The 21168-nt window shown below is 36.5% G+C and overlaps 2 protein-coding genes and 1 long non-coding RNA gene across 3 annotated transcripts; all 3 read left to right on the forward strand.

The window, feature by feature from the left end:
- Nucleotides 1-3371: 3371 nt before the first annotated feature.
- LOC121766014 (expansin-A4-like) lies at nt 3372-4761 on the forward strand. The gene is made up of 3 exons (XM_042162345.1): nt 3372-3532; nt 3767-4079; nt 4210-4761. Exons 1-3 carry the CDS (start codon nt 3388-3390, stop codon nt 4511-4513), a joined length of 762 nt encoding a protein of 253 aa, XP_042018279.1. The 5' UTR covers nt 3372-3387; the 3' UTR covers nt 4514-4761.
- An 8437-nt stretch (nt 4762-13198) lies between these two features.
- Nucleotides 13199-16191, forward strand: LOC121764744. Its single transcript, XR_006042617.1, has 3 exons — nt 13199-13425; nt 14092-14288; nt 14917-16191. It is a non-coding gene; the product is annotated as an uncharacterized LOC121764744 (long non-coding RNA).
- A 518-nt stretch (nt 16192-16709) lies between these two features.
- Nucleotides 16710-18921, forward strand: LOC121764326. The gene is made up of 3 exons (XM_042160366.1): nt 16710-18261; nt 18346-18464; nt 18535-18921. Exons 1-3 carry the CDS (start codon nt 16710-16712, stop codon nt 18919-18921), a joined length of 2058 nt encoding a protein of 685 aa, XP_042016300.1.
- Nucleotides 18922-21168: the final 2247 nt, after the last annotated feature.

The following is a 21168-nucleotide window of genomic DNA, read 5'->3' on the forward strand; positions in this document are numbered from 1 at the left end:
AATTAACATAAAGTAGCTTTTGTAAACTAACTTTCGGTGGAAATAGATTTTTTTACATTGCCATGATCCATCCTATCTAACCCTCTCTTTGTTATGTGAAGTAAAAATTTACACTACTAAAATGAGAAAAAAGATTATGATACGACAATTTGTTTTTCATTTAATTTTTAGTTGAAATAAGAAAAATATTGAAATTGAAATCCGAATCTCTCACAAAATTAACAAAAGATACAAAGCAAGGTATGATCATACGACAAAGGACGTCTATTTATAAATTTGAATTATTTCAGTCTCAGTCATGTAGAAATAATTACATAAAAGTATTCTTAAAGATGAATCGAATAAATTGAGTGAACGTATAAGATATCTACAGTAATAATACTAAAATGTATTGATGTTAACCAATTTAGTTTCATGTTCCCACTATAATTTTTTTAGCTTATGGAGTAATAATCAAACACACTCACTCTATGCTTACATATAGTTTTTTTCTCATCAATATAATGTTTGCAGCTTGTCATTTAGTGAATACAAGCTAACGTGAAAGACTAGAATAATTGAGTTGAAAACATAATCAGTCTGCTAACTAACATTAACATAGGCCAAAGTTGATAGAAAATTCATTTATGCTTTTGTCGTGTCGATGCGTCATTCATTTCGCCGCTTTCTGTAGGAGTATCTCCAGTGGTTCTGGACATGCAATAGCCCTCTCATAGCCTTGCCACTACCACATCATTAGCACTAAAATCCTCCTGCCACATCATCTGGACATGCAACTGGACAAGCAACTGGACATGCAATAGCCCTCCCATAGCCTATCCATATCACTAATAACAATTATATAATTTAATTTACAATCGTAGCAACATACGGAATTTAATTTACGAGACAAATACAGGAAAATTGAATAATACTATTAAAATTTTAAAAAGTACAAAAATTAAAAAGTACAAAAAAAAAATTACATAAAAAATCACTCCTCGCCGCCGTCCTCGCCTCCGTCATCGCCCAGCCCTTCGTCGCCACCGCCTCCGTCGCGGCTACTCGCCGCCGTACATGTTATAGTACCCGGTCATCGGAGGCCAACCACCTCCCACGGGAGCCGGGGGAGTCTGAGACCCTCCCCCGGGAGTCGGGGGAGTCTGAGACCCGGTCGTCACTGGAGTACCTTCGTAGTTGTTCTCCATTTTTTCGTTGTTGATCTTGTACAGAAATTAAGATAGAGAGGGTACTCATTAAAACAAGTGGTACGAATGAAAATGATGTCCAAAACGCGTATATATAGTGTTTCGAAAAATAAAAAAAAAATAAAATCTGACGCCGATCCGGGGCCTACAATGGCGCCGTGAGGATCAGCGTGAGAATCGGCGTCAGCCCAAGAATCGGCGTGGGCACGCCAATTTTGACGCCGATTGCACCGACACCGCTCGCAATGGTTCAGCGTCAGCACCAGCGTCCGCAAAAAATCGGCGTGCCGGTGACGACGCCGCCATTGGAGATGCTCTAACACATAGTAACTGTATAAAATTAATCGTTAATTGCGTGATTAGAGTAAATCAGTGTCATTAAGAAGAAAGATGCCCCTTTGTAATTTTTTTTTAATAAATAAAAAAAGCTCGAGCCGGCAAGCAGCGAGCAAAGGTTCAAGACAAGCGGCCAGAAGCCAATCCGCAAAAACCGAAAACAGAAGAGTAGCAATTACCTACGTACTACTATGATTACCCTTTTATCTACATATTGTAATAAATCACCTTACATATATTTGTCCCGTTTATTTATCTTTTACGTTTTCAATATTCTGCCAATATTGTTTGGATCGATAGAGAGTCTGTTTCATGGATTAAAAGCTGGTGCCCAAATTTTCCTTTTTATACTCACATCGCCAGGAAATCTCGGTTAGGGTGTAAATCACAATTCACGCCAAATAATAAGTAGCAAGCAATATATAAGAGCAATCCAACTTCAGAGGTCTTTTAAAGAGTGTCCCAAAAACAAAACTGTAGAGCTTAGTTCAAAACGGACAATATCGATCATAGTAGTACTAATGTGAGTTTGGGTGGACATCGACGAACCCTGAGTAGCTCTCTCTGTGCTATTTGTTGGTCTCATGGTTTTATTGCTTCTGCCGTTTGATTAGATGTTGCATCTTTAATTTGAGTAAGAGACTAAGAGTTATGTTCATTTATTTGATTTGTTGGATAACTTTTGTTTCTGGTTTTGGACTATTACTCACCCCAATGGGTAGGGATGTCAATTTAGCCCGCAACCCGTGGGCTGGCCCGAATAGCCCGCCAAATTTATAGGGTTAGGGCTGAAAATTTTCAGCCCGATAAAATTACAGCCCGATTAGCCCGCACCCGACTAACCCGCAACCCGTTAGGGCCAGACCCGAAAACCCGATGGGCTGGCCCGAAAACCCGATAAAATTTCTATTGTTCTATTTGTTTGACTCTAATTCGACACTTCATTGATTATTTTATAATATAGATTACTGAAAAAATAATTTTCCATTTTATATATTAAATATATAAATTATATATTAAGTTTTTATTAATATAATAGTAAATAAATGAATTAGAAACTTCAAATTCACTAAAAAATATATTTAAATTTCTAAACATGCTTTAAAATTTCTTGATGTTTATGTTTTATTTTGAAAAAATCTCAAATATTAGTATTTGATCATATTTATGTTTGAGTTTAAGCATATATCTCAAATTTATCATAATTAAATATTTTACATTTTATAAATATAACTAATTTTCACCATTATTTATTGGATTGATCGCATGTTAATTTTATCGGTAGCAACCCGATTAACCCGATGGGCTAACCCGAAACCCGAGCCTTTAGGGTTAGGGTTGAACTTTTATAACCCGGAAAAATCACAACCCGATTAGCGCGCACCCGATTGACCCGCAACCCGAATAGGGTTGGCCCGAAACCCGGTGGGCTGGCCCGATTGACATCCCTACCAATGGGTTTGAGCGCAGAAAGTTGTTTAATAAATCTTGACTTATAAATAGTAGTAATAAATAGTCCTTTTTATGAAGACATTAAAATAGAGAAATTCCATACGATACATAAAGATGCTGCGTCCATGTGCAAGAGGGGTCCCTACAATCTAAAAAATGTTCACAATTTGGCTGCCCAACAATAAAAATATAAATAAAACAGCAAATAAAAATACAAATGCTTAATTTATCATAAACCACATAGAAACCCCCTCGTGGCCGGCTGTTATCACCATCCTGTCTCCCTTCACCTTTTCTATTTTTCTATTTTCGCAATCATTGTTTGAAATTAAGTGTTTTATTTCTATAAATACCTCCTACTTAGCCCTTTTATCCTCACTTCATCAAGCCCTTAAAAAAACCTCAATCAAACATGGTTGCCAACTTAGTTTCTCTTGCTACTATTTCTATCTTGGTTCTACACATTCTTGGATTGAACGTTGCTAGAGCTGATTTTGGAGGCTGGCAAAATGCTCATGCCACCTTCTACGGCGGCGCCGATGCTTCCGGCACCATGGGTACGCTACTCACTCATTTCTCATTATCATATCATTATTAAAAAAAGCATCTTACACTTAATACGATTTTAATCGATTGTACTTGTACATAATAACATTCTTAGGGGTTGTTGAGTAAGACAGATAACTCTTGTATCTTTGAGTTATCTGATCTAAAATGTGTACTCTTATTATGATTTAGTTTATTTATCCTTTCTTCCAGATGTCTCTTAGTAACATAATTACTTTATACAGGTGGGGCATGTGGTTACGGCAACATGTATAGCCAAGGGTACGGCACCAACACCGCGGCATTGAGCACAGCCCTCTTCAACAACGGCCTCACGTGCGGTGCATGCTACGAAATGCAGTGCACAGGCGACTCCCGGTCGTGCTTGCCCGGCACGGTCAAAATCACTGCCACCAACTTCTGCCCTCCCAACTTCGGCCTCCCTAACAACAACGGCGGCTGGTGCAACCCGCCCCTCCAACATTTCGACATGGCACAACCTGCCTTCCTCCAAATCGCCAAGTACCGCGCTGGCATCGTGCCGGTATCCTACAGAAGGTCTCTCAATACTTCATCTAATTTATTTTAAAAAATTAAATATGACATAAGTAATTTAATTTGTATACTAATTCAAAAAAAATTTAATATGATATAAGTAATTTAATTTCTAATATAAAAATTGATGCAGGGTGGCTTGTGTGAAGAAAGGGGGGATTAGGTTCACAATCAACGGCCACACGTACTTCAACTTGGTTCTGATCAGCAACGTCGCGGGTGCAGGGGACGTCCATGCTCTCTCAGTCAAAGGCTCCAAGACCGGTTGGCAAACAATGTCGAGAAATTTTGGCCAAAACTGGCAAGCCAATTCGTATCTCAACGGTCAATCCCTCTCCTTCCGCGTCACAGCCAGTGATGGTAGAACCGTCACTGCGAACAACGTGGTACCCGCGAATTGGCAGTTTGGGCAGACCTTCCAAGGCTCTCAATTTTAATGCTGATTTAGATCGTAATTTTAAGCTAGGATTACATAAATTGATGATATAAAATGTATGTATTTGGTGAACATTGTGTTTATGATTGGTATGCATAGAGAGGTTCAAGCAGAGGTATCTTGACTTGTTAGTACCCGCTTGGCCTTAATTGCGTCTCTCTTTTTTAAGGGATGTTGCCATTCTGTCTCTATTATTATTATTATTATTATTATTATTATTCATATATAAATATAAATTCGAGTTGTTTATTGATTAATTAATAAGCAATCACATGCACACATACTTTATCAACGTGTTTCACTGTAAAGCCAATATGCGTTGTCGATTCTAATCTATAACTATTACCAATGACTAGTTTATAGTAGTTGGTAATTTACTAATTTGAAATGTTAAATTCTCACATATGTTAAACTGGGTATTATTCTCTATGGGGAATCTCAATTCGAGTCTCATTTTTTGAAAAAATGGAAAACTTTTAATATATACTACTCTCCACGTCTCAAAGAGTAAGTTTAATAGTATAATTTTGATGAAAATAGTTAATGCATGTAAGTAAAAAAATTATTCAACTTATGGTATGAGATGGTATATTGATAATGGGCTAAAAGTTTGGGCCACTAAGTATAATTAAATTTAAAATGTAAAACGAGATTTGGAAAGATCCAATTGGTTTTGCAGGGCAGATATCAACCATTTGGGGACGAAGTATAATCTCTTCGCCTCCAAAGAGTATGAATATTTAGCTCGGCACGAGTTTTAATGAAAATTTTGAAAAGTAAGAGATAAATAGAAAGAAAAAGTTTTTAAAGTATTGTTAGTGGAAAATGTGTCCCACGAGAGAAAAGAATTTCTAAAATTAAAAAGTTTATACTTTTTAGAGACGGATTAAAAGGGAAATAGTTCATACTCCCTCCGTCCCTCTGTAGCTGAGTCGAATTCCTTTTTGGGTTGTCCCACTGTAGCTGAGTCATTTCCTTTTTTGGCAAAAAGCAACAACTTTTCTTATCTCTTACTTTACTATCTCTTACTTTATTCTCTCTTCAGCCCTCTACTTTTTTCCTTTTATACTTTATTAATTACCTCACTTAACATAACTTTTTTAAATCTCGTGCCGAAAAGAAACGTCTCTACTACAGAGGAATGGAAGGAGTACTTTTTAGGGACGAAGGGAGTATAGTGTAAACCTGAATTAGTTCCCTTGTAACTGAAAACCTAACCAAAATGCTGATATTGACCTCTCAAAGCCTTCCCTTTCATATTTAGTGATTTGCATCTTTTGTTGCATTATGAATATGTTGTTATGCTTGTTGCCACGGACATGCCGACGACCCCTAGTCAAGCTCCATGCCCAGGCCCGATCCTCCAATGAAATGAAGTGGGTCTGAGTTGGGCTCATTAGTTGAGATGGATTTCAATTGGGCAATTTTGTAAACCCATGCCCAGCTCAGGCCCTGGATCAGCCTAGGCCTGGTCCAGGCCCACCTTATAATAATTAGTTTTTTGTATAATGTAATTAGGTGATTAATTACTAATAATAGTATATTTATCTATTTATGCACGTTTTCTTGTACATGAGACATGTTAATTTTTTCTATATCGTTCCAATTTATTAGATGTCTCTAAATGGACTCAAACAGTAATAGTCTAATATCTACAAAAGTTTCCAACCAAACTATGAATGCAACATTCAATCCTGACTACATTCAATTAATTAAGCTATTTCAGGCAATTGTAAAAAATGGCTCGTTTATATAGTTTAGATAATGTTGTTGTAATTAAGTTTACATTCCAAATATATTACTTATATCACAAATCATTATGCACACAATATAAGTAAAATACGAAAGTTCAAGTACTCTCTCCATAATTCGAAGATGTCACAGTTTCCTTTTTGGTTTGTCTAGTCCATTACCAAAAATGGAAAAATATTTTATCTCTACTTTATTTCTTCTCTCTTATTTTACTATCTTAACTGAATACACAAAATAAAGTTACATAAATGATAAATCTTATGCCTTCAAGAAATGAGTTATTTTCCTTGGGAAGGAAGGAGTACTTGGAATTAAACACAAACAAAAATGTCCCATTAATTAAGCTAGAACACAAAATATAACCATATACATTATGAAAGAATTATCAAATTTTAAGAAATATGAAGAAGTAGATGTAATAATTTATGAAATGTGAATAAAAACTGAGTGATGATTCAGTAGAATGTAGGGGTGGAGAAAAATACCGAAGTACCGCACTTACCGTACTTAAAAAATATAAAAAATATTGATTTTCGGTATATCGCAATTATCGCTACGGTATGACCGTATCGAAATCTTTTGGTACGGTAACAATATATCGCATCCTCGGTGTATATTGAAAAATTGGTATATGTTGAAATATTATATATATATATATATATATATATATATATATATAGGGATGTATTCATTTCCTTTTCTCATATTTCCTCCTTTTTCCTTCTTGATCTCAACCGTTTATTTTCTACATCCTAAGGCCGAAAATATTCAACTTAAATAATACATTTTAATACAATTTTTAACGTGGAAGGGCATTATAGGGAAATAATAGCTTGGTGGTTAAGGAAAATTCCATGAAATCCTCCCATGAAATCTTCCGTTTTTTTCATCTTCTTCACGCGTTCCAGACGCAATTTTTTGCAGTATTCCATCTTTGAAATTCGAAGCATAGTATTTGGGTCGTTGCAATTTCCGTCTCTCTCGGCTGTTCGATCCTAGGGTTTTCTATCTTGTTACGCCGGCGTTGTTATAATCTTGTTACGCCGGCGTTGTTATAATCGTTTTTTTCAATTCTATTTTCTCCGTATGCGTGTATTTGTTTATGTATCGTAGGTATCAATACCAATTCAGATCCGATTTGTTATCCAGATACTTGTTGAGCACGTATTTTGTGTGTTGCGATATATTGCAAAAAACAACTTTGGCGAGGTTTCAATTATTGTCCGTTAGGGTTCTTGTTATGGCCTGTGGATGCCCAATAGTTGTGGATTGTTGATTTAGTATAGGGTGAGAGTCAAAACCATGATGATGCACCGTTAGTACGTATCAGTCCTTGTGGGTCTAGTTAATGGCGTGGCTAATGTAGTTATGTAAATTGATACTAACAATACACCAAATAGTAATGGATAATCTATTTTATAGACTATATAATGCGTAATTTATATAATGCAATGTATAGGATAGTGTAAATAATGACCGACCGCGATTATGAAACATTCCTTCAGGGTTTAGCTCTCGGCTTGAATAGTGCAGCAATTTAAAACGATACGTATAATGCACAAAATGATGAAGTATAATGAATTGTTTTTACTATATAATGCGTAATAAGTGTGCGGCAATGCATAGGGTATAAGTATTGGGTCGTAGTATTGATGTTTGGCACACGTTTGTTTTGACCCCTAAGGGTTTAATAAGTCTAGGGGCTAGGGTATAATACGCACACATTAATTACAACGTTTAAGAATAGCTTGTATTTGACCTATAAATAAATCACGTAAGCTTCCAATTGACATATTATACTATTTATAGTTGGTACAAATAATGCACCAAATGATGGAGTATAATGACATTTTTTGCCAATATAATGCATAATACGTGGGCGGCAATGTATAGGTTATAAATATCGGGTTGTAGTATTGATGTTTGTCACATGTTTCTTATTTCCCGTTAGGGTTTAATAATCCTAGGGGCTAGGGTATAGTACATACCCATTAATAAAAACGTATAAGAATAGCTTGTGTTTGACCTAAAAATAAATCACGTAAGTTTCCAATGCACATGTTGTACTCAATAAAGTTGGTTTAAATAATGCACCAAATGAATATGCCTAATGCATTATATTATCTGTATAATGCATACTATGTTATTTGCAATGTATAGGTTGTACGAATATTTGAAGGACCGATAGTATGCCTTATTCCTTTAGGTCTTAAATATCGGTTAGTAGTTTTGATGTTTTGCACACGTTTCTTGTTTCACCTAGGGTTTAATAAGCCTAGGGGGTAGGGTATGGTACGTACACATCAAAAAAATGTTTAAGATGACGGATAATGAATTGTATTGACTATATAATGCATAATACGTGATCGGCAATGTATAGGATAGAGAAAATAAATGATTGCCCGCGAGTATGAATCATACCTTTTGGCATTAACCCGGTACAAATAATGCACCAAATGATTATGCATAATGTATTATATTGTCTGTATAATGCATAAAACGTCATCTGCAATGTATAGGTTGGAGGAATTAATGAAGGACCGCTTCCAGGAAGCTATACCACTTGATTAAGAAGGTCGTGGCCATCAGGAAGCATTTGGAGAGGAACAAGAAGGATAAGGATTCCAAGTTCAGGTTGATTTTGGTGGAGAGCAGGATTCACCGCTTGGCCCATTAATACAAGAAGACCAAGTAGCTTCCATCTATGTGGACATATTAAGCCGAGATTGATTGCTCGGTGCACGGTTATTATTTGTCCCAAGGGTTTAGGAATTCTTGGGGCTAGGTTGTAGTATGCATTGAGTCCACGAGTTTCGGTCATTCATCTAAGGTTCATCTAAGGTTTAGGAATCATATCCGTTAGGTAGTAGTTTTTAGCCGATATACACAATGTACACATGATACTATATAATGCTTGTTTTAAGTGCTGTAATGCACGTTTTTTGATATATAATGTACTTTTATACTCATAAATTTAATTTAAGTTTGGCCTGAGTGTTCACAAGATCAAAATTAGAAAGACTATGCTCAAAAACATTGTTCAGTGTATTCAAGGTTGTAAAAATATCTAAAGTGCTAAGTCTTCCAACAAAGACTGTGCTAAGTTTTCGCCCCGTAGGTGGTTTAGGCTCACCTTGACTACCAGAGGTCTCAGGGCCTATCTCGGCTAACCTCTCCCTAAATCTTTTTGGTAGCGCCACGGGAATAATGTCGTCGACAACACTGTCTTTGTCGACTCTAAGCTGGTTATCTGAAATGGACCGAAAAACACATCATGAACTGAATTTGATTACTAATTAATATGTATAGCACAATATATGATGCTTAAGTCACAATAAATAACGAATTAAACTTAAACACCACAGCTAACACCATTAATACATATACCACAACATATGATGCGTAAGTCATAATAAATAATATATTAAACTTAACCACGACAGCTAAGACCGGCAATAATGCTTAAAATACTGACTACAATGCATATATCATGTTACATAATGCATAGTGTAAGTTAAATAATGCACATAAAATTTTTTGTTAACATTATGTTGTACATCACAGATGACACTACTTACACCTCTAAAATGCAACAAAACCTGGAATGTATGCTGTTATGCTTTGACATAATGCAATGCAGATAAAAAAAACAAAATCAGATGAGATTAATGCGGATAACTACGTATAGCAAGGAAAAACGTATGATGTAAGAAAAATTAATGGAGCATACTAATCTTAGCCATAATGCATAAAATCAACCAGATAATTATAACTGTCAATTCACATTGTAAAGAATCTATATTTAATCCTCAATCTGAATCCTCTGTAACAATACAAACAACACTCCATGTTAACAGCAATATAATGCATAGATAATGATACATAATGTACAGTATGCCCTAAAAAATGCACACAGTAATCTTAACTATTTTATTCTCTAGCACAGTTAATACAAACAACACACAGACATGGGAATACCATTATACACAATAAACTAATCTGATACTGAAAAGCACAAGATGCGACGACAAATTACCTGCATCCTGTGATGCTTGGGAGGGCGGACGACCTCTTTTCGGCATTTTGAACCTGGCATACAACGGAAATATAAGAGACCTAATTCCATCCCTATTTAACACAACACAATTTCTACGTCAGGATAATCAGTGACAACCCTAGTCGAACAACTAATTTCAGAGATTTCTGCGCCTCGGCGCATTCAAAGATTCAATTTTAACAACGTGGGTCTGCAAAATCACGACAAAAAGACGCATAAATCACTATGGAAACATACCTAGTAGAAACGAATCGGTGTTTCTGAGTAGATGTTATCGGTGATAGCTATTTCCTCCGAAATTTGGTCGACAAAATCCCCAATCTTCAGACGCGGCGCTGGGAGGGAGTTGTCTAGGGTTTCGGTTGTGGAGAGAGTGGAAGGAGTGGGATGGGGTGAAAGAATAATGAATGAAGAAAGAAGAAGATTGAGATCGTTTCAAATCCCACGAAAGTCGTGTATTCCAAAAATATGGCGGTTCATATTCGGCCAAAATGTCTAGATTACCCCTATAATGCATTTACGAACCTTCTATAATGCAACACGGAAGTAGATTTATTGAAACAATGTGATCCGTCGATTCCCTAGATCTAACGGGTATTATTAAGAAGGAAAAAGGATGTAAGATGTGAAAAGGAGAATAAGGTGCCCCTATATATATATATATATATAGAGTTGTGATAAATGTCGAACCAATTTTAAAGACCGAACTAGAGACCAAATCTGGGCCATTAGATCTAGTTTTTTTGATGAGATGTGCTGCTGTGTAAATTTTTCGGTCTTCATTACAAGCCCATTTTACTTCATTGTATAGGTTTATTACTTCATTCCGTACGTAATACCTTGAAACTACAACATGTTTTTACTTTCTTCTAGTAGGTTTTGAAATGATTCAACATATGTTTCATTTGAATTCATTGACCTGAGTTTTTACTTTATTTACATTAAAAAATGCAATTTATTCAAGTGCGTTTATTACTTCATTCAGAAACGTTATTACTTCATTGGATAAGGTTTTTACTTCATTCCAGTAGGACTTCAAATGCTTCTACACATACTTCATTCCAATAATTTATTACATCATTCCATGTGTTTATTACACCATATCAGCGTTGTGGCGGTGGTGATAGATATTGTAGAGAGAAAGAACAGCACGCGACGGCGAAACCACATTTACGTACTGGAATGAAATAATAATCCTACTGGAATGAAGTAAAAACCTACTGGAATGAAGTTAAATCTTCGTAACATGTTAGTATGACTTATTTACCTTCGGATGAATTAAAATAGGCTCGTGATGAAGGTGAAAATAATTGATAAATTTGTGTCTCTCATCCATAAAAAACTAGATCATCCAACCAAGCTGCTCTAGTGGCTTGGGAGTTGATATCAGGGAGCTTTCACTTCCTAGGAGGTCGCAGGTTCGAATCCTAGGAAGTGCAGATTTGGGGATTAATTTCTCCTTGGGCCTGTGGGCCCAGAATGACAACGAAGCGCACCTACGGGGTAAGACGCTTCACCTCCAACTGTTAGGTCGGGGGTCCGAGTCACATCGGAGGGTAGATGGGGAACCATCGTCGATCCTCCTAAAAAAAAAAAAAAAATAAAAAAATCCATAAAAAACTAGATCTAAAAACCCTAATTTGGTATGGTTCGGTGGTTCGGTCTTTAAGAGTGGATTTGTGAATAATGGGACTCTATATATATATATATATATATATATATATATATATATATATATGTATATACGTATATATATATATATATGGTGCCACCATAGATAGGGTAACACCATACCACCAATATAGTCCGTCGGATCTGGAAATCCAATGCTCAAGATTAAATTTCACGAACAGACTACATATTGTTGTCTAGTGTATTAGAGCACCCGCAACGCGTGCCGCCGGCGTTCCGCGTGCCGTTCCGCCGGAACGGTTTCGCCGCAGAACGCGTTGCAGCGCACCATTCCGCTCCCATTCCGTTCCCATTCCGTGCCGGGTGCCGACGGCACGTAACGCGGCACGGCTTGTGCCGCCACGCGCTGGGGTGACGTGGCGCTCCCCGCTTCGTGCGTGCTTCCCACTCGCCGGCCCGCGAGTGGGACACGTCAGCGGTGACGCAATAATTAAATTTTTTTTTAAATTGATTTTTTTAAAAAAAAATTTTAACGGTAATACACCTAATTTTTTTAAAACTTTTTTTAATTTTTTTATTTTTATTTTTATTTTCTTATTCTATAAATACACCTAATTTATTACATTTCACACACAACTACACATCTACTCTTCCTAAATCAACATCAATTCCTCTCCAATTTTCTATTTCAATCTCCTTCACAAAATGTGCCCAATTCACGGCCTGGTGGAACGGAATTGTGCATATGCCAGGACTACTTGGTCTTCCTCCTCCCCCTAAACCTCGACCGCCTCCGGGGGATGATTCGCCGGCGGAGTAGTTTTTTTATTTTCCCACGTTTAATTGTGTGTTTTTTATTTTGTGTTTTGTTATTTTTTTAGGATTTTAATTGTGTGCTTTTTTTTATTTTTTTTAAGTTTAAGTTGAATTTTTTTTAATGTTGTGTGTTTTTTAATAAAGTGTGTTTGTTTTTTATTAAAGTGTGTTTATTTAAATTGAATTGGGTTGGAAATAAAAAAAATGAAATTGAATGAATAGTAATTTAAGGAACGGTTAAGGAACGGAGGGTTGCAGGTTTCGTTCCTTAGTTAAGGAATAGAGTAAAAAAGTACAGTGTGGCCATCAAATAGTGGTTTAAGGAACGATATAAGAACAGCGTTGTGGATGGCCTTAGGAATTATTGTCGTGGGTATTATAGTCATTTCATAATATTTTCAAATCAAAATTGGGGATATCCCAAAAATAGCGGGACTCTTCACATCCTCTCTCTCTCTACCGCCATTACTCCCCCCAACCATCCGCCGATTAACAATGAACAAACTCTAAATTCACAAGTTCACGCCGCCTCCGCCTCCGCCTCCGCCTTTACACCGTGAATTGGTGATTAACCCTCAATTCGACGGCGATTAACCCTCAATTCGACGGTGAACTGGAAGCAACGTTTCCGACGGCGAACTAGATTTCCGACGGCGGTATGGTTTTTTTATTTCTGGAAATCGATTTTCAGAGATGCAGTAGTGATATGAAGGTTTTTGTATAGTCGCGAGTTCAGTTTTTTGGCAAATTTTTAATCGGTGTTTTTGGTGATTTTCGCAATTGTATAGCTATTTGCTCCATGTATTGGTATTTTTGCAATTGTATGATGATTTATTCTAGTTTTATCGCGATTTTGTTATATGGATATGAGGTTTTTCCAAAATTTTGGTTGATGTTTTGGAAAACCTAGATGAAGCTCGGTTAGGAAACCCTACATCTAGTGATCCATCTTCTTGAAGTGATCGACTATTGTGAATTTTATTCTATTGGATTAAGTGTTCTTGCTGATTTGCTTGGTGTTACTATTCCATTAAGTGAAATTATAGTTGGTCTTTTCCATTCGCGTGAGGTTTAGTATCTGTTTTTGTGTTTCTGTTCTTGTTTGCAAATCTGTTTTTGTGTTACAGTGAGCTACTGTAACCAAGCCATGTGAGATCGTTTTTTTTTGTTGATTTGAATGATTTGTGGATGATTTGGTTGATTTGTGGATGATTTGGTTGTATCTGGTTCATTTTGTATGTTGCTTTATTGTATATGATTCATTTTTTGGATGTTGCTTGATTGGTGGACAATATTTGATTGATATTCTTGGTTTAAAGCAGTGTAAGACAAATTAAAATGGCACGAAAAAGAACAAGGTCACAGGTAGAAGAGGAAGAGTCTGAACAAAACTCTAGAAGGGATATACGTGAAGTTGAAACCAGCACTAATCATCAGAATATGAATGAGGAGGAAGCGGAAGCTGAAACATGCAGTAGAATAAACATCGATGAAGAACTAAGAGGACCAGCAGGTGAAGGTATTGTGATACATCTTGCAGCATTGCTTATTATATATTGCAGTGCATCATTTAGAATAATGCAGTCTTATTTGTTATATGTTGCAGTGGGCCATTTAGAATAATGCATCATCTTGTAGTTTTGCATGTTATATTGTTGTATTGCTTGTTATACATTGCAGTGCATCATTTAGAATAATGCAGTCTTCTTTGTTATACTCCCTTCGTCCCGCACTACTCGCACTTATTTCCTTTTTGGGCGTCCCAAGTTACTTGCACTCTTTCCATTTTTAGTAAAAATTTTCACCTACAGCCGTCATTTTTGACTTTCCTATACACTCATTCCTTAATCTCCGTGCCGAAAAGGAAAAGAGCGAGTAGCCCGGGACGGAGGGAGTATATTGCAGTGGGCCATTTAGAATATGCATCATCATCTTGCAGTTTTGCATGTTATATTGCAATATTGCTTGTTATATATTGCAGTGCGTCATTTAGAATAATGCAGTATTGTTTGTTATATATTGCAGTGGGCCATTTAGAATAATGCATTATCATCTTGCAGTTTTGCATGTTATATTGTTGTATTGCTTGTTATATATTGCGGTGCGTCATTTAGAATAATGCAGTATTGTAACAATTTTTTTTTTAGTTTTGGTAAAACTAAACAAGGGGGTGAATGCCCTGCTGTTCAGATTAAAGGCCATACAACAAGAATAAGGCCTTTGGCTGTGTGTTGAGAATGCCTCACATCAGTTCGAGGAGGCAAAAAAGAGAGGACCGATAGATGTGGAGAAGATGGTTGCAGAGTACAAGAAACCATAAACAATGAATTAACTCTTGGCATTTTTGAACATTAATGAAATCTTGGCTGTGTGAATGAACTCAGTACTGAAACATGTAGTTTTGCAGTTTTATTTTTGTCACGACCACAACTCCCTAGTGCTAGTGAGTATAGCTATTTCGTGACTAAAATAATCTCATCAATCATAAACTCAACATAAGGGAAATAATCAACTCGAGGTAATAGTTTCGAAGGCGAATGGGTACATAGTCAAAGTGAAATTAGAGTATCAAGGCCAAATTCATAAATTCCTAGAACATAGTTCTATTGCAGCGGAAGATTCCAAGACAAAATAGTATGTATGAAGCAGTGTTGGTTGTTAATTTGGCGTTCGGGTCGCTCGGGTCGCCCGGGTCGAGACCAGCACCGCCCCAACATGTGTGGGTTGATCTAGATGCATGGGTCGCGCTAGGTCGGTGGGGTCGAGCATTTCGGGTGGGTCGCCCTAACGGCTAATACATGCTTCGCAGTTAACATTTTAAGGTAATTTCCCAATCTTTTCTTACGTAAATCTTTTCCTTTTTGCTGCTGAATTGTTTTTACTAAATTAAACATTAATATAAAAGTAAATTTACCTAAAAATCTGCAAATCTTTGATATCTCAAATATCTCACACGATTTTCTGATCATTCTCAACCTCAATTCTCTAATCTCTCTATATATGCACGCAGTCACGCACACATCAAAATTTTCAAACTCAAACCCTACTTTCTACACTTTATACTTCAGTCTCCTCTGCATTCCTAAACACATAAACAATTCAACGATCGTGTTTGCTGCCACCCTTTATATATTCCTTTGTTTAATCAAGGTATTGTTCTAACTTTCATCTTCTTTTTGAATTTTGTGTGCATGAGTTAATTTTAAATTTAGGTCGGACCCTACAAATGATTGCAACTTGTACCACTTTGTCTACCTATAGGTTATATGTATTGAAACTTGAGTCTAGATGAGGAGTTAATTTTTTTTTATGTAACTTTATTTTTCTTACTTTTTGTATAGAACTATAGATCATGTAATATTTTATTGAATTGTAGATCCATGTATATTGTATAATTAAATTGAATTGTAGGTCCATGTATATTGTATAATTAATAACAGCCGAAAATTATTTGAACATCATTGATCATGTAATATTTTATTGAATTAATATAGATTCATCATGACTATCGTCTGTTGTACTTGTAGAATTTCTTAAAGCCTGAATCATCTGTTGTACAATGCAGTTTGCTAGTTGTTTTCCTTTGGTCAAAATGAGAGTTTTAGTTTTTAAGACATAGTAACATATGTTTGTGACGATGAATATCTGCATTCTTCAACACCATTGATCATGTCCCATCCACTTCCAAATGTTTTTTTAGTAGTAAATGCATGCTTTCTTATCGATACATCATAACATGTATATTATTTTTTTATCACAGTCAATATAAGATGGCTCAAGATCCTGCAAGAAAATACGCAATTCCAAATCCAAAGACTAGATATTTATTTACGTGCAATTTTTTGCTCGAAGAATATAACATCAGGGGTTCGAATGGGTCAAGGAACACTTGGTCGGTGGTTTTAAAAATGTCACGGCATGCCCTAAATGCCCATCACATATGAGAGATGAGATTATAGAGTTCATGAAGAAAAAAGAGGATGCTAAACTGGATCAAGATCTTCCATCAGCATCACAAGGTAGGCAGGATTTTGAAGATTTAACCTTTGGAGATGACGAAGAGGATGATGTTGGTAATACAACAATTAAATCGAAGAAGCCGAGGACGAAAGGTGCTTTGGATGTATATTACGACCGCGTTCCAGCAAAAGGAGTCCAAGTACAAAAATTGAGCAAGGGAAAACAACATACGATAAATGATGTTCAGGGAAAAGAGTTACGTGACAGGGCTTGCACTAAATTGGCTAAATGGTTTTATGAAGCCGGAATACCATTTAATGCTGCTAAGCACGAAAGCTTTAAGATTGCCATTGAATCTGTTGGACAGTATGGTCCCGGTATGAAGCCACAGAGTTATCATGAACTGAGAGTGCCTTTGCTGAAGAAAGAAGTTGAGAGTGTGAGTGCTCTCGTAAAAGAGCATAGAGATGATTGGGCAACTTATGGATGTTCAATTATATCTGATGGGTGGCGTGATTCTGTTTCTCATAAAGAAATTATCAACTTCTTAGTGAATTCGCTAAAAGGTTCAATTTTCATCAAGTCTGTCGATGTGTCTGACATCGTAAAAGATGCAAACGCTCTGGTAGCAATGTTTGAAGAGATGATTGATTATGTTGGAGAGAAGAATGTGATCCAAATCGTGATGGATAATGCCTCCAATTACAAGAAAGCTGGAATGACGCTGCAAGTAAGGATACCCTCACTGTTTTGGTCTCCATGTGCAGCACATTGCATCGATTTGATGCTTGAAGATATTGGTAAAATATCGCTTATCAATGGTGTGATCAAAAAGTCAATATCTTTGACCGGTTATATTTACAGTAAGATGGGCGTGCTGAACATGATGAGAAGATATACGAATAAGATAGAGTTACTTAGGCCGGCAGTCACTAGATTTGCTACTTCCTTCATCACTTTGATGTCCATCCATAACCAGCGGCAGAATCTCAGAAAAATGTTCACCAGTGATGAATGGACTACTAGTCAGTGGTACAAAGAGGCATCCGGAAAACAGGCAACTACTACTATGTTGAATGATGCTTATTGGAGACATATTGTCCATGCACTCAAATTGGGTTCTCCTCTTATTGAGGTGTTGAGAATGGTTGATGCTGAGCGCAAGCCCGCGATGGGTTATATTTATGAGGCTATGGATCGTTGTAAAGAGACCATTTCCAAGTCATTCAAAGGAAACGAAGACAAGTATAAGAGAGCATTTGATGTAATTGACTCTAGATGGAATGATCAATTGCACAAACTATTGCATGCTGCAGGTCATTACTTGAATCCGGCAGTCTTTTATAAAGATGTGAAAGGTATTTTGGCTTGTTTAGAGGTTATCGAAGGCTTGCACGAGTGTATTCTAAAACTGGTTCCCGACATAAATATGCAAGATCAGATCATGAAAAAAGAAACGGCTTTGTATCGGGACGCTGTTTCCTGTTTTGGAAATCCTTTAGCTATTCGATATAGAAATCAAATGGCACCAGGTAAATATTATCATATTTTTCATTAAACTATTTATTTGATTGATAAATGATATACTAAATATTTCTCTATCTTGTTTTCTTCAGCTGAATGGTGGAAACATTATGGGTCTAAGGCACCAAATTTGCAAAACTTTGCAATTCGAGTCTCGAGCCTAACTTGTAGTGCTACTGGCTGTGAGAAGAATTGGAGTACTTTTCAACATGTAAGACTTGAAATTTGTGCTTATATTTGTGAGAAGCTAATATATGTTATTTTTACCTTTTCATTTACAGATTCATAGCAAAAAGAGGAATCGTTTGGCACAAGAACGATTGAACAACTTAGTGTTTGTAAAGTACAACAGAGATCTTGAGCGAAGATTCAACATACAAAACATCACTGATCATATACTCCTAAGTGACATTGACGATAGTAATGAATGGTTAATGGGTAGGATGGGGGGAGAGGATGAGGATGAGGATGCGGGGGGTGATGACTTTGTCTTCCAAAATGAGTCGCTCAGATGGAGAGATGTTGGTAGAGCTTCTAGTGTGTTGGAGCCATCTCAAAATACTAGAGGCAATACTAATACTCGAGATCATGCCTCAAGCTCCAAGTCTACTCGTATTCTTGTGGATGAAGATGAAGAGAATGAAGATATAAACTTGGTTGGAGCATAATTTGATGAAGGAGAAGATGACTATCATCTAAGTGAAGATGATATATAACTTTCTTTTGACATTTTCAGACAATGGTTTCAATTATTTATTTTTTGTTATACTTATGACTTATGAATTGTTTTGATATTTTAATAATTTCTATTTTCCACTTTAAATATTCACATGAATTACGTCTACATTTATATTATTTGATATATTATAAACATTAGAGTAATATATTTATTTGATTTAATATTAAAAGGCAAAAAAAATTAGCCTAGATTAGTGGGTCTCTCGACCCAGTCGACTCGTCGACCCGCGACCCGAATTTTTACCTTATCGACCCGGTGCGACCCTCAACCCTAACAACACTGGTATGAAGACATACTACTTTGGGCTACCTAGCTACTTGTTAACAGTCATTTCCCAATACCTTCGCCTCCTCGTTCACGTTCAACCTGCACGTTAGAAAAGAAACATGCAGGGCTTAGTAATTGATATACTCAGTGGGCACAGTGCCAAAAACAGTTCTATTTAATTTGTCAGCCATAGTTGAGTGATCACGAGGTTTTTTATTTAAAAAGGTTCGAGTCACTAAATTCCTTTCATTTCATAAAATTGATTGTGCAATGACGTAAACATAGATACCATATCTAAACGTACGTGAACCGGGAATGTGGCCACATTCCACGACGGTCACTGGACCGGCCAACTCCAAATCTAGCACACGGTCTCCATATGTGTACACTAGTCCGAGTAGGGTTTGCTACCCTAGTGGGACCCGAATTCGATTAACATGATTGACATAGCCAACACATAGGTAATCGTAAAACAAAACATGGCATGACAAACATCTTTAGAAACAAATTCACATTTTCATATTAAAATCACGTTTTGAAAAGAATGCCCACCTGATATGCTTATTCCTCAATTTAATTACTCGGGTTGGCCTCGCTCTGCCCTCAGGCAAAATTCCCGTTGAAATAAAATAGCGTAACACGCTAATTAGTACTTGAAATATTTCTCCTTAAAAGGAATGCATGTACCCTATGGCATAGCACCCATATCTTTATTCTTGTCTCATAGGATCTCTATGAAGGGGTTGGCAGTGGAAGCGTGCGTGCAATATCCGGTCACATGAATTTGATCTATTTAGCAGATTATTTAGACAAATTCTATTCGCGCAATTTTCACATGTATCATGCTCATAACTTGAATTAAAACATGCTTTAGCATATAAAATCCCTAAAACATGCTTACTACGGAATTAGCCAATTTACCTCGTTGATTCAATCAAGAATCGATGATGGCTCGCTCCGTCTCCACGTGAAGATCTTCAATACAAGACCTCAGATCTTCTGACTGGTGTCCCGGACTATACGCCGATATTTGTGTGGGCAAATCTCACCAACGTATTAGGACTTGAATAACGAAGACAGAACTCAGCTCACGGAGGAAGCCAATTTTCAATTTCTCTCTCTCAAAGGAGTGTACGAAAATTTGTGAGTGGAAAAGGTGTGTTTTTTGTCTCCTTTATTCTCCTATTTATATAAGTCACATATTGGGCCCAGTCATGGATCTAAGGAAGAATTTTGATCAGGCCTCACCCAATTAGCTTTTTACTAATTAAATTGAACCCACAATTTAATATAAGCTTATATTGGAATATTACAAGCAGCCACTACAGAAGTAATATTGCACTGCCTTTCCAAATCCGAAATTACAAGTATTTCGGGTTTCCTTTATTCGCGTTCAATTTATTTCCCGTGCTTAAGATAGAAACATCCATTAATTAATTATTGTCTGCTATGGACTTAATTAATTAACATATTTTATTCTCCAAGAGTGGACTTAGCAAGAAACTCTTATTTATTATTCATAGAGTAATTAAACTCCAACTAGCTAGGTTCCGAATAATAAAACCTTGTTTCGAGCTCCTCTTGTAGATGTTATCAAACGAGACTCTCCTCGCGCACGTTTCAACATAATAGCAATCCTAGCACCTCTAGATAATGATCACCACTACCCAATATACCTGGATCGTTGGGTTACGAAAAACCCGCACATTTGGTAAGTCAAAGTAATGGATACTCAATATCATATGCTCAATGCTAACGTACATTGATTAAGAAATTAATTATCAAGACCTCGTCTTTCAGTAGATAGCATAAAGACTCGTCTTGCTGTTAGATCCATTCAGTGCTATACCACACCAACGTCATCTTATTTCAATAAGGCTTAGAAATAATTGGACTGACATTGCAACCT

The sequence above is a fragment of the Salvia splendens genome, chromosome 14, assembly GCF_004379255.2.
Source record: "Salvia splendens isolate huo1 chromosome 14, SspV2, whole genome shotgun sequence".
NCBI classification, from domain to species: Eukaryota; Viridiplantae; Streptophyta; class Magnoliopsida; order Lamiales; family Lamiaceae; genus Salvia; species Salvia splendens.